The sequence below is a fragment of the Myotis brandtii genome, unplaced genomic scaffold, assembly GCF_000412655.1.
Source record: "Myotis brandtii unplaced genomic scaffold, ASM41265v1 scaffold1833, whole genome shotgun sequence".
Lineage (NCBI taxonomy): Eukaryota > Metazoa > Chordata > Mammalia > Chiroptera > Vespertilionidae > Myotis > Myotis brandtii.
The window spans coordinates 34,121-51,620 of NW_005356807.1; the positions used below are offsets into that span (position 1 = coordinate 34,121).

At 51.2% G+C, this 17,500-nt stretch overlaps 1 protein-coding gene across 1 annotated transcript in view; it reads right to left on the minus strand.

Annotated features, from left to right (window-relative positions):
- The window catches only part of ASMTL (acetylserotonin O-methyltransferase-like), a 49,926-nt gene that overhangs the window by 7,749 nt on the left and 24,677 nt on the right, over nt 1-17,500 (minus strand). Inside the window, exon 7 of the mRNA XM_014537840.1 lies at nt 7-224. Coding sequence (XP_014393326.1) covers nt 7-224 — 218 coding nt within the window. The remainder of the gene's footprint in view (nt 1-6; nt 225-17,500) is intronic.

Genomic DNA, 17,500 nt, shown 5'->3' on the forward strand with positions numbered 1-17,500 from the left:
GGTGGCAGGTGCGGGGAGAGGAAGGCCCCGTCGGGGTACCTGGAACAGGCTGTCCACCGTCCTCCCCTGAGCCCCGCGGTGCCGGCTGGTCCCCTCGCGGACGGCGGACTCCAGCTGCGTGAAGAAGTCCCAGGTGTGCTCGTCGTTGTAGACGATGAGGGGGTGCAGGGAGTACTTGCCGCCCGAGGGCAGGTACCGGCTGGCCAGCTCTGTGTTGCTGTACCCTGAGGGGACACGGGGTCTGGCTGCCTCTCCGGGTCTGGGAACGTCGGGCCCCCCCCCCCACTCTTCCTACTTCTCAGGCACCATCCAGAGCCCCTGCTCAGGGACCACGCTCGAGAGTTCAGAGAGTTCAGTTCAACCCAGCAAACACGTTTCATCCTCCCATCCTCCCCCACGCATCCCTCCCTCCATTTATTTATATCTCATCTGTCATCTACTGTCCGTCCGTCCGTCCGTCCGTCCATCCATCCATCTCATCTGTCATCTACTATCCATCCATCCATTCATCCATCCATCCATCCATCTCATCTGTCATCTACTGTCCGTCTGTCCATCCATCCATCCATCTCATCTGTCATCTACTGTCCGTCTGTCCATCCATCCATCCATCTCATCTGTCATCTACTGTCCGTCTGTCCATCCATCCATCCATCTCATCTGTCATCTACTGTCCGTCTGTCCATCCATCCATCCATCTCATCTGTCATCTACTGTCCGTCTGTCCATCCATCCATCCATCTCATCTGTCATCTACTGTCCGTCTGTCCATCCATCCATCCATCTCATCTGTCATCTACTGTCCGTCTGTCCATCCATCCATCCATCTCATCTGTCATCTACTGTCCGTCTGTCCATCCATCCATCCATCTCATCTGTCATCTACTGTCCGTCTGTCCATCCATCCATCCATCTCATCTGTCATCTACTGTCCGTCTGTCCATCCATCCATCCATCTCATCTGTCATCTACTGTCCGTCTGTCCATCCATCCATCCATCTCATCTGTCATCTACTATCCATCCATCCATTCATCCATCCATTCATCTTATCTGCCATCTACTATGTATCTATCCATCTACCCACTCACTATTTCTACTTACCTACCTATCCATCTCTCCATCCATTTATTCATCTCATCTGTCATCTACTATCCACCCATCCATCCACTTATCTCATCTGTTATCTACTATCCATCAATCCATCCATCCATCCATCCATCCATCTCATCTGTCACTACTATTTATCCATCTGTCCACCCACTATTTCTACCTACCTATCCATCCATCCATCAACCCATTTATCTACACTTTCAACTATCCATCCATCCTTTTATCTCATCCATCATCTACTATCTATCCATCCATCCATCCACCCATCCATCCATTTTTTTCATCTGTCATCTACCAACCATCCATCCATTCATCCATCCATTCATCTTATCTGCCATCTACTATGTATCTATCCATCTACCCACTATTTCTACTTACCTACCTAGCCATCTCTCCACCCATCCATCTACACCTTTAATTATCCATCCACCCATCCATCTATCCGTCTATCCATCCATCCACCTTCTATCCATCCATCCATCCATTTTTCTCATCTGTCATCTACCATCCACCCACCCATTCATCCACCCTTTTATCTCACCTGTCATCTACTATCTATCCATCCATCCATCCACCCATCTATCCATCCGCCTACACCTTCCACTATCCATCCATCCATCCATCCAGCCAGCCATCCATCCATCCATCTATCCAGCCAGGCACCCACCCACCCACCTATTTATTCATTTTCCATCCATTATCCATATCTTCTGTCATCTATGTATTATCTATCTGTTCTCTTTTATCATCTATGTATCATCTCTCTGTTATCAATATCTATCTCTCCTCTATATCTATCTACCTATCTATCTATCTATCTATCTATCAATCTATCATCTATCTGTCATCTATCCACCCCTCCATGTCATCTGTCTGTCTATCTAAATAAATAAGCATCCATGTTGGGCACACGCATATATCCTATTGGTTCTGCTTCTCTGATACAGCCCCTGTGAGACCAGAACCCATAAGAAGTCATTCTCCTAACACACGTGTGCTCGGACACGGACACACACACACACACACACACACACTGATACAGCCCCTGTGAGACCAGAACCCATAAGAAGTCATTCTCCTAACACACGTGTGCTCGGACACGGACACACACACACACACACACACACACTGATACAGCCCCTGTGAGACCAGAACCCATAAGAAGTCATTCTCCTAACACACGTGTGCTCGGACACGGACACACACACACACACACACACACACTGATACAGCCCCTGTGAGACCAGAACCCATAAGAAGTCATTCTCCTAACACACGTGTGCTCGGACACGGACACACACACACACACACACACACACTGATACAGCCCCTGTGAGACCAGAACCCATAAGAAGTCATTCTCCTAACACACGTGTGCTCGGACACGGACACACACACACACACACACACACACTGATACAGCCCCTGTGAGACCAGAACCCATAAGAAGTCATTCTCCTAACACACGTGTGCTCGGACACGGACACACACACACACACACACACACACTGATACAGCCCCTGTGAGACCAGAACCCATAAGAAGTCATTCTCCTAACACACGTGTGCTCGGACACGGACACACACACACACACACACACACACTGATACAGCCCCTGTGAGACCAGAACCCATAAGAAGTCATTCTCCTAACACACGTGTGCTCGGACACGGACACACACACACACACACACACACACTGATACAGCCCCTGTGAGACCAGAACCCATAAGAAGTCATTCTCCTAACACACGTGTGCTCGGACACGGACACACACACACACACACACACACACTGATACAGCCCCTGTGAGACCAGAACCCATAAGAAGTCATTCTCCTAACACACGTGTGCTCGGACACGGACACACACACACACACACACACACACTGATACAGCCCCTGTGAGACCAGAACCCATAAGAAGTCATTCTCCTAACACACGTGTGCTCGGACACGGACACACACACACACACACACACACACTGATACAGCCCCTGTGAGACCAGAACCCATAAGAAGTCATTCTCCTAACACACGTGTGCTCGGACACGGACACACACACACACACACACACACACTGATACAGCCCCTGTGAGACCAGAACCCATAAGAAGTCATTCTCCTAACACACGTGTGCTCGGACACGGACACACACACACACACACACACACACTGATACAGCCCCTGTGAGACCAGAACCCATAAGAAGTCATTCTCCTAACACACGTGTGCTCGGACACGGACACACACACACACACACACACACACTGATACAGCCCCTGTGAGACCAGAACCCATAAGAAGTCATTCTCCTAACACACGTGTGCTCGGACACGGACACACACACACACACACACACACACTGATACAGCCCCTGTGAGACCAGAACCCATAAGAAGTCATTCTCCTAACACACGTGTGCTCGGACACGGACACACACACACACACACACACACACTGATACAGCCCCTGTGAGACCAGAACCCATAAGAAGTCATTCTCCTAACACACGTGTGCTCGGACACGGACACACACACACACACACACACACACTGATACAGCCCCTGTGAGACCAGAACCCATAAGAAGTCATTCTCCTAACACACGTGTGCTCGGACACGGACACACACACACACACACACACACACTGATACAGCCCCTGTGAGACCAGAACCCATAAGAAGTCATTCTCCTAACACACGTGTGCTCGGACACGGACACACACACACACACACACACACACTGATACAGCCCCTGTGAGACCAGAACCCATAAGAAGTCATTCTCCTAACACACGTGTGCTCGGACACGGACACACACACACACACACACACACACTGATACAGCCCCTGTGAGACCAGAACCCATAAGAAGTCATTCTCCTAACACACGTGTGCTCGGACACGGACACACACACACACACACACACACACTGATACAGCCCCTGTGAGACCAGAACCCATAAGAAGTCATTCTCCTAACACACGTGTGCTCGGACACGGACACACACACACACACACACACACACTGATACAGCCCCTGTGAGACCAGAACCCATAAGAAGTCATTCTCCTAACACACGTGTGCTCGGACACGGACACACACACACACACACACACACACTGATACAGCCCCTGTGAGACCAGAACCCATAAGAAGTCATTCTCCTAACACACGTGTGCTCGGACACGGACACACACACACACACACACACACACTGATACAGCCCCTGTGAGACCAGAACCCATAAGAAGTCATTCTCCTAACACACGTGTGCTCGGACACGGACACACACACACACACACACACACACTGATACAGCCCCTGTGAGACCAGAACCCATAAGAAGTCATTCTCCTAACACACGTGTGCTCGGACACGGACACACACACACACACACACACACACTGATACAGCCCCTGTGAGACCAGAACCCATAAGAAGTCATTCTCCTAACACACGTGTGCTCGGACACGGACACACACACACACACACACACACACTGATACAGCCCCTGTGAGACCAGAACCCATAAGAAGTCATTCTCCTAACACACGTGTGCTCGGACACGGACACACACACACACACACACACACACTGATACAGCCCCTGTGAGACCAGAACCCATAAGAAGTCATTCTCCTAACACACGTGTGCTCGGACACGGACACACACACACACACACACACACACTGATACAGCCCCTGTGAGACCAGAACCCATAAGAAGTCATTCTCCTAACACACGTGTGCTCGGACACGGACACACACACACACACACACACACACTGATACAGCCCCTGTGAGACCAGAACCCATAAGAAGTCATTCTCCTAACACACGTGTGCTCGGACACGGACACACACACACACACACACACACACTGATACAGCCCCTGTGAGACCAGAACCCATAAGAAGTCATTCTCCTAACACACGTGTGCTCGGACACGGACACACACACACACACACACACACACTGATACAGCCCCTGTGAGACCAGAACCCATAAGAAGTCATTCTCCTAACACACGTGTGCTCGGACACGGACACACACACACACACACACACACACTGATACAGCCCCTGTGAGACCAGAACCCATAAGAAGTCATTCTCCTAACACACGTGTGCTCGGACACGGACACACACACACACACACACACACACTGATACAGCCCCTGTGAGACCAGAACCCATAAGAAGTCATTCTCCTAACACACGTGTGCTCGGACACGGACACACACACACACACACACACACACTGATACAGCCCCTGTGAGACCAGAACCCATAAGAAGTCATTCTCCTAACACACGTGTGCTCGGACACGGACACACACACACACACACACACACACTGATACAGCCCCTGTGAGACCAGAACCCATAAGAAGTCATTCTCCTAACACACGTGTGCTCGGACACGGACACACACACACACACACACACACACTGATACAGCCCCTGTGAGACCAGAACCCATAAGAAGTCATTCTCCTAACACACGTGTGCTCGGACACGGACACACACACACACACACACACACACTGATACAGCCCCTGTGAGACCAGAACCCATAAGAAGTCATTCTCCTAACACACGTGTGCTCGGACACGGACACACACACACACACACACACACACTGATACAGCCCCTGTGAGACCAGAACCCATAAGAAGTCATTCTCCTAACACACGTGTGCTCGGACACGGACACACACACACACACACACACACACTGATACAGCCCCTGTGAGACCAGAACCCATAAGAAGTCATTCTCCTAACACACGTGTGCTCGGACACGGACACACACACACACACACACACACACTGATACAGCCCCTGTGAGACCAGAACCCATAAGAAGTCATTCTCCTAACACACGTGTGCTCGGACACGGACACACACACACACACACACACACACTGATACAGCCCCTGTGAGACCAGAACCCATAAGAAGTCATTCTCCTAACACACGTGTGCTCGGACACGGACACACACACACACACACACACACACTGATACAGCCCCTGTGAGACCAGAACCCATAAGAAGTCATTCTCCTAACACACGTGTGCTCGGACACGGACACACACACACACACACACACACACTGATACAGCCCCTGTGAGACCAGAACCCATAAGAAGTCATTCTCCTAACACACGTGTGCTCGGACACGGACACACACACACACACACACACACACTGATACAGCCCCTGTGAGACCAGAACCCATAAGAAGTCATTCTCCTAACACACGTGTGCTCGGACACGGACACACACACACACACACACACACACTGATACAGCCCCTGTGAGACCAGAACCCATAAGAAGTCATTCTCCTAACACACGTGTGCTCGGACACGGACACACACACACACACACACACACACTGATACAGCCCCTGTGAGACCAGAACCCATAAGAAGTCATTCTCCTAACACACGTGTGCTCGGACACGGACACACACACACACACACACACACACTGATACAGCCCCTGTGAGACCAGAACCCATAAGAAGTCATTCTCCTAACACACGTGTGCTCGGACACGGACACACACACACACACACACACACACTGATACAGCCCCTGTGAGACCAGAACCCATAAGAAGTCATTCTCCTAACACACGTGTGCTCGGACACGGACACACACACACACACACACACACACTGATACAGCCCCTGTGAGACCAGAACCCATAAGAAGTCATTCTCCTAACACACGTGTGCTCGGACACGGACACACACACACACACACACACACACTGATACAGCCCCTGTGAGACCAGAACCCATAAGAAGTCATTCTCCTAACACACGTGTGCTCGGACACGGACACACACACACACACACACACACACTGATACAGCCCCTGTGAGACCAGAACCCATAAGAAGTCATTCTCCTAACACACGTGTGCTCGGACACGGACACACACACACACACACACACACACTGATACAGCCCCTGTGAGACCAGAACCCATAAGAAGTCATTCTCCTAACACACGTGTGCTCGGACACGGACACACACACACACACACACACACACTGATACAGCCCCTGTGAGACCAGAACCCATAAGAAGTCATTCTCCTAACACACGTGTGCTCGGACACGGACACACACACACACACACACACACACTGATACAGCCCCTGTGAGACCAGAACCCATAAGAAGTCATTCTCCTAACACACGTGTGCTCGGACACGGACACACACACACACACACACACACACTGATACAGCCCCTGTGAGACCAGAACCCATAAGAAGTCATTCTCCTAACACACGTGTGCTCGGACACGGACACACACACACACACACACACACACTGATACAGCCCCTGTGAGACCAGAACCCATAAGAAGTCATTCTCCTAACACACGTGTGCTCGGACACGGACACACACACACACACACACACACACTGATACAGCCCCTGTGAGACCAGAACCCATAAGAAGTCATTCTCCTAACACACGTGTGCTCGGACACGGACACACACACACACACACACACACACTGATACAGCCCCTGTGAGACCAGAACCCATAAGAAGTCATTCTCCTAACACACGTGTGCTCGGACACGGACACACACACACACACACACACACACTGATACAGCCCCTGTGAGACCAGAACCCATAAGAAGTCATTCTCCTAACACACGTGTGCTCGGACACGGACACACACACACACACACACACACACTGATACAGCCCCTGTGAGACCAGAACCCATAAGAAGTCATTCTCCTAACACACGTGTGCTCGGACACGGACACACACACACACACACACACACACTGATACAGCCCCTGTGAGACCAGAACCCATAAGAAGTCATTCTCCTAACACACGTGTGCTCGGACACGGACACACACACACACACACACACACACTGATACAGCCCCTGTGAGACCAGAACCCATAAGAAGTCATTCTCCTAACACACGTGTGCTCGGACACGGACACACACACACACACACACACACACTGATACAGCCCCTGTGAGACCAGAACCCATAAGAAGTCATTCTCCTAACACACGTGTGCTCGGACACGGACACACACACACACACACACACACACTGATACAGCCCCTGTGAGACCAGAACCCATAAGAAGTCATTCTCCTAACACACGTGTGCTCGGACACGGACACACACACACACACACACACACACTGATACAGCCCCTGTGAGACCAGAACCCATAAGAAGTCATTCTCCTAACACACGTGTGCTCGGACACGGACACACACACACACACACACACACACTGATACAGCCCCTGTGAGACCAGAACCCATAAGAAGTCATTCTCCTAACACACGTGTGCTCGGACACGGACACACACACACACACACACACACACTGATACAGCCCCTGTGAGACCAGAACCCATAAGAAGTCATTCTCCTAACACACGTGTGCTCGGACACGGACACACACACACACACACACACACACTGATACAGCCCCTGTGAGACCAGAACCCATAAGAAGTCATTCTCCTAACACACGTGTGCTCGGACACGGACACACACACACACACACACACACACTGATACAGCCCCTGTGAGACCAGAACCCATAAGAAGTCATTCTCCTAACACACGTGTGCTCGGACACGGACACACACACACACACACACACACACTGATACAGCCCCTGTGAGACCAGAACCCATAAGAAGTCATTCTCCTAACACACGTGTGCTCGGACACGGACACACACACACACACACACACACACTGATACAGCCCCTGTGAGACCAGAACCCATAAGAAGTCATTCTCCTAACACACGTGTGCTCGGACACGGACACACACACACACACACACACACACTGATACAGCCCCTGTGAGACCAGAACCCATAAGAAGTCATTCTCCTAACACACGTGTGCTCGGACACGGACACACACACACACACACACACACACTGATACAGCCCCTGTGAGACCAGAACCCATAAGAAGTCATTCTCCTAACACACGTGTGCTCGGACACGGACACACACACACACACACACACACACTGATACAGCCCCTGTGAGACCAGAACCCATAAGAAGTCATTCTCCTAACACACGTGTGCTCGGACACGGACACACACACACACACACACACACACTGATACAGCCCCTGTGAGACCAGAACCCATAAGAAGTCATTCTCCTAACACACGTGTGCTCGGACACGGACACACACACACACACACACACACACTGATACAGCCCCTGTGAGACCAGAACCCATAAGAAGTCATTCTCCTAACACACGTGTGCTCGGACACGGACACACACACACACACACACACACACTGATACAGCCCCTGTGAGACCAGAACCCATAAGAAGTCATTCTCCTAACACACGTGTGCTCGGACACGGACACACACACACACACACACACACACTGATACAGCCCCTGTGAGACCAGAACCCATAAGAAGTCATTCTCCTAACACACGTGTGCTCGGACACGGACACACACACACACACACACACACACTGATACAGCCCCTGTGAGACCAGAACCCATAAGAAGTCATTCTCCTAACACACGTGTGCTCGGACACGGACACACACACACACACACACACACACTGATACAGCCCCTGTGAGACCAGAACCCATAAGAAGTCATTCTCCTAACACACGTGTGCTCGGACACGGACACACACACACACACACACACACACTGATACAGCCCCTGTGAGACCAGAACCCATAAGAAGTCATTCTCCTAACACACGTGTGCTCGGACACGGACACACACACACACACACACACACACTGATACAGCCCCTGTGAGACCAGAACCCATAAGAAGTCATTCTCCTAACACACGTGTGCTCGGACACGGACACACACACACACACACACACACACTGATACAGCCCCTGTGAGACCAGAACCCATAAGAAGTCATTCTCCTAACACACGTGTGCTCGGACACGGACACACACACACACACACACACACACTGATACAGCCCCTGTGAGACCAGAACCCATAAGAAGTCATTCTCCTAACACACGTGTGCTCGGACACGGACACACACACACACACACACACACACTGATACAGCCCCTGTGAGACCAGAACCCATAAGAAGTCATTCTCCTAACACACGTGTGCTCGGACACGGACACACACACACACACACACACACACTGATACAGCCCCTGTGAGACCAGAACCCATAAGAAGTCATTCTCCTAACACACGTGTGCTCGGACACGGACACACACACACACACACACACACACTGATACAGCCCCTGTGAGACCAGAACCCATAAGAAGTCATTCTCCTAACACACGTGTGCTCGGACACGGACACACACACACACACACACACACACTGATACAGCCCCTGTGAGACCAGAACCCATAAGAAGTCATTCTCCTAACACACGTGTGCTCGGACACGGACACACACACACACACACACACACACTGATACAGCCCCTGTGAGACCAGAACCCATAAGAAGTCATTCTCCTAACACACGTGTGCTCGGACACGGACACACACACACACACACACACACACTGATACAGCCCCTGTGAGACCAGAACCCATAAGAAGTCATTCTCCTAACACACGTGTGCTCGGACACGGACACACACACACACACACACACACACTGATACAGCCCCTGTGAGACCAGAACCCATAAGAAGTCATTCTCCTAACACACGTGTGCTCGGACACGGACACACACACACACACACACACACACTGATACAGCCCCTGTGAGACCAGAACCCATAAGAAGTCATTCTCCTAACACACGTGTGCTCGGACACGGACACACACACACACACACACACACACTGATACAGCCCCTGTGAGACCAGAACCCATAAGAAGTCATTCTCCTAACACACGTGTGCTCGGACACGGACACACACACACACACACACACACACTGATACAGCCCCTGTGAGACCAGAACCCATAAGAAGTCATTCTCCTAACACACGTGTGCTCGGACACGGACACACACACACACACACACACACACTGATACAGCCCCTGTGAGACCAGAACCCATAAGAAGTCATTCTCCTAACACACGTGTGCTCGGACACGGACACACACACACACACACACACACACTGATACAGCCCCTGTGAGACCAGAACCCATAAGAAGTCATTCTCCTAACACACGTGTGCTCGGACACGGACACACACACACACACACACACACACTGATACAGCCCCTGTGAGACCAGAACCCATAAGAAGTCATTCTCCTAACACACGTGTGCTCGGACACGGACACACACACACACACACACACACACTGATACAGCCCCTGTGAGACCAGAACCCATAAGAAGTCATTCTCCTAACACACGTGTGCTCGGACACGGACACACACACACACACACACACACACTGATACAGCCCCTGTGAGACCAGAACCCATAAGAAGTCATTCTCCTAACACACGTGTGCTCGGACACGGACACACACACACACACACACACACACTGATACAGCCCCTGTGAGACCAGAACCCATAAGAAGTCATTCTCCTAACACACGTGTGCTCGGACACGGACACACACACACACACACACACACACTGATACAGCCCCTGTGAGACCAGAACCCATAAGAAGTCATTCTCCTAACACACGTGTGCTCGGACACGGACACACACACACACACACACACACACTGATACAGCCCCTGTGAGACCAGAACCCATAAGAAGTCATTCTCCTAACACACGTGTGCTCGGACACGGACACACACACACACACACACACACACTGATACAGCCCCTGTGAGACCAGAACCCATAAGAAGTCATTCTCCTAACACACGTGTGCTCGGACACGGACACACACACACACACACACACACACTGATACAGCCCCTGTGAGACCAGAACCCATAAGAAGTCATTCTCCTAACACACGTGTGCTCGGACACGGACACACACACACACACACACACACACTGATACAGCCCCTGTGAGACCAGAACCCATAAGAAGTCATTCTCCTAACACACGTGTGCTCGGACACGGACACACACACACACACACACACACACTGATACAGCCCCTGTGAGACCAGAACCCATAAGAAGTCATTCTCCTAACACACGTGTGCTCGGACACGGACACACACACACACACACACACACACTGATACAGCCCCTGTGAGACCAGAACCCATAAGAAGTCATTCTCCTAACACACGTGTGCTCGGACACGGACACACACACACACACACACACACACTGATACAGCCCCTGTGAGACCAGAACCCATAAGAAGTCATTCTCCTAACACACGTGTGCTCGGACACGGACACACACACACACACACACACACACTGATACAGCCCCTGTGAGACCAGAACCCATAAGAAGTCATTCTCCTAACACACGTGTGCTCGGACACGGACACACACACACACACACACACACACTGATACAGCCCCTGTGAGACCAGAACCCATAAGAAGTCATTCTCCTAACACACGTGTGCTCGGACACGGACACACACACACACACACACACACACTGATACAGCCCCTGTGAGACCAGAACCCATAAGAAGTCATTCTCCTAACACACGTGTGCTCGGACACGGACACACACACACACACACACACACACTGATACAGCCCCTGTGAGACCAGAACCCATAAGAAGTCATTCTCCTAACACACGTGTGCTCGGACACGGACACACACACACACACACACACACACTGATACAGCCCCTGTGAGACCAGAACCCATAAGAAGTCATTCTCCTAACACACGTGTGCTCGGACACGGACACACACACACACACACACACACACTGATACAGCCCCTGTGAGACCAGAACCCATAAGAAGTCATTCTCCTAACACACGTGTGCTCGGACACGGACACACACACACACACACACACACACTGATACAGCCCCTGTGAGACCAGAACCCATAAGAAGTCATTCTCCTAACACACGTGTGCTCGGACACGGACACACACACACACACACACACACACTGATACAGCCCCTGTGAGACCAGAACCCATAAGAAGTCATTCTCCTAACACACGTGTGCTCGGACACGGACACACACACACACACACACACACACTGATACAGCCCCTGTGAGACCAGAACCCATAAGAAGTCATTCTCCTAACACACGTGTGCTCGGACACGGACACACACACACACACACACACACACTGATACAGCCCCTGTGAGACCAGAACCCATAAGAAGTCATTCTCCTAACACACGTGTGCTCGGACACGGACACACACACACACACACACACACACTGATACAGCCCCTGTGAGACCAGAACCCATAAGAAGTCATTCTCCTAACACACGTGTGCTCGGACACGGACACACACACACACACACACACACACTGATACAGCCCCTGTGAGACCAGAACCCATAAGAAGTCATTCTCCTAACACACGTGTGCTCGGACACGGACACACACACACACACACACACACACTGATACAGCCCCTGTGAGACCAGAACCCATAAGAAGTCATTCTCCTAACACACGTGTGCTCGGACACGGACACACACACACACACACACACACACTGATACAGCCCCTGTGAGACCAGAACCCATAAGAAGTCATTCTCCTAACACACGTGTGCTCGGACACGGACACACACACACACACACACACACACTGATACAGCCCCTGTGAGACCAGAACCCATAAGAAGTCATTCTCCTAACACACGTGTGCTCGGACACGGACACACACACACACACACACACACACTGATACAGCCCCTGTGAGACCAGAACCCATAAGAAGTCATTCTCCTAACACACGTGTGCTCGGACACGGACACACACACACACACACACACACACTGATACAGCCCCTGTGAGACCAGAACCCATAAGAAGTCATTCTCCTAACACACGTGTGCTCGGACACGGACACACACACACACACACACACACACTGATACAGCCCCTGTGAGACCAGAACCCATAAGAAGTCATTCTCCTAACACACGTGTGCTCGGACACGGACACACACACACACACACACACACACTGATACAGCCCCTGTGAGACCAGAACCCATAAGAAGTCATTCTCCTAACACACGTGTGCTCGGACACGGACACACACACACACACACACACACACTGATACAGCCCCTGTGAGACCAGAACCCATAAGAAGTCATTCTCCTAACACACGTGTGCTCGGACACGGACACACACACACACACACACACACACTGATACAGCCCCTGTGAGACCAGAACCCATAAGAAGTCATTCTCCTAACACACGTGTGCTCGGACACGGACACACACACACACACACACACACACTGATACAGCCCCTGTGAGACCAGAACCCATAAGAAGTCATTCTCCTAACACACGTGTGCTCGGACACGGACACACACACACACACACACACACACTGATACAGCCCCTGTGAGACCAGAACCCATAAGAAGTCATTCTCCTAACACACGTGTGCTCGGACACGGACACACACACACACACACACACACACTGATACAGCCCCTGTGAGACCAGAACCCATAAGAAGTCATTCTCCTAACACACGTGTGCTCGGACACGGACACACACACACACACACACACACACTGATACAGCCCCTGTGAGACCAGAACCCATAAGAAGTCATTCTCCTAACACACGTGTGCTCGGACACGGACACACACACACACACACACACACACTGATACAGCCCCTGTGAGACCAGAACCCATAAGAAGTCATTCTCCTAACACACGTGTGCTCGGACACGGACACACACACACACACACACACACACTGATACAGCCCCTGTGAGACCAGAACCCATAAGAAGTCATTCTCCTAACACACGTGTGCTCGGACACGGACACACACACACACACACACACACACTGATACAGCCCCTGTGAGACCAGAACCCATAAGAAGTCATTCTCCTAACACACGTGTGCTCGGACACGGACACACACACACACACACACACACACTGATACAGCCCCTGTGAGACCAGAACCCATAAGAAGTCATTCTCCTAACACACGTGTGCTCGGACACGGACACACACACACACACACACACACACTGATACAGCCCCTGTGAGACCAGAACCCATAAGAAGTCATTCTCCTAACACACGTGTGCTCGGACACGGACACACACACACACACACACACACACTGATACAGCCCCTGTGAGACCAGAACCCATAAGAAGTCATTCTCCTAACACACGTGTGCTCGGACACGGACACACACACACACACACACACACACTGATACAGCCCCTGTGAGACCAGAACCCATAAGAAGTCATTCTCCTAACACACGTGTGCTCGGACACGGACACACACACACACACACACACACACTGATACAGCCCCTGTGAGACCAGAACCCATAAGAAGTCATTCTCCTAACACACGTGTGCTCGGACACGGACACACACACACACACACACACACACTGATACAGCCCCTGTGAGACCAGAACCCATAAGAAGTCATTCTCCTAACACACGTGTGCTCGGACACGGACACACACACACACACACACACACACTGATACAGCCCCTGTGAGACCAGAACCCATAAGAAGTCATTCTCCTAACACACGTGTGCTCGGACACGGACACACACACACACACACACACACACTGATACAGCCCCTGTGAGACCAGAACCCATAAGAAGTCATTCTCCTAACACACGTGTGCTCGGACACGGACACACACACACACACACACACACACTGATACAGCCCCTGTGAGACCAGAACCCATAAGAAGTCATTCTCCTAACACACGTGTGCTCGGACACGGACACACACACACACACACACACACACTGATACAGCCCCTGTGAGACCAGAACCCATAAGAAGTCATTCTCCTAACACACGTGTGCTCGGACACGGACACACACACACACACACACACACACTGATACAGCCCCTGTGAGACCAGAACCCATAAGAAGTCATTCTCCTAACACACGTGTGCTCGGACACGGACACACACACACACACACACACACACTGATACAGCCCCTGTGAGACCAGAACCCATAAGAAGTCATTCTCCTAACACACGTGTGCTCGGACACGGACACACACACACACACACACACACACTGATACAGCCCCTGTGAGACCAGAACCCATAAGAAGTCATTCTCCTAACACACGTGTGCTCGGACACGGACACACACACACACACACACACACACTGATACAGCCCCTGTGAGACCAGAACCCATAAGAAGTCATTCTCCTAACACACGTGTGCTCGGACACGGACACACACACACACACACACACACACTGATACAGCCCCTGTGAGACCAGAACCCATAAGAAGTCATTCTCCTAACACACGTGTGCTCGGACACGGACACACACACACACACACACACACACTGATACAGCCCCTGTGAGACCAGAACCCATAAGAAGTCATTCTCCTAACACACGTGTGCTCGGACACGGACACACACACACACACACACACACACTGATACAGCCCCTGTGAGACCAGAACCCATAAGAAGTCATTCTCCTAACACACGTGTGCTCGGACACGGACACACACACACACACACACACACACTGATACAGCCCCTGTGAGACCAGAACCCATAAGAAGTCATTCTCCTAACACACGTGTGCTCGGACACGGACACACACACACACACACACACACACTGATACAGCCCCTGTGAGACCAGAACCCATAAGAAGTCATTCTCCTAACACACGTGTGCTCGGACACGGACACACACACACACACACACACACACTGATACAGCCCCTGTGAGACCAGAACCCATAAGAAGTCATTCTCCTAACACACGTGTGCTCGGACACGGACACACACACACACACACACACACACTGATACAGCCCCTGTGAGACCAGAACCCATAAGAAGTCATTCTCCTAACACACGTGTGCTCGGACACGGACACACACACACACACACACACACACTGATACAGCCCCTGTGAGACCAGAACCCATAAGAAGTCATTCTCCTAACACACGTGTGCTCGGACACGGACACACACACACACACACACACACACTGATACAGCCCCTGTGAGACCAGAACCCATAAGAAGTCATTCTCCTAACACACGTGTGCTCGGACACGGACACACACACACACACACACACACACTGATACAGCCCCTGTGAGACCAGAACCCATAAGAAGTCATTCTCCTAACACACGTGTGCTCGGACACGGACACACACACACACACACACACACACTGATACAGCCCCTGTGAGACCAGAACCCATAAGAAGTCATTCTCCTAACACACGTGTGCT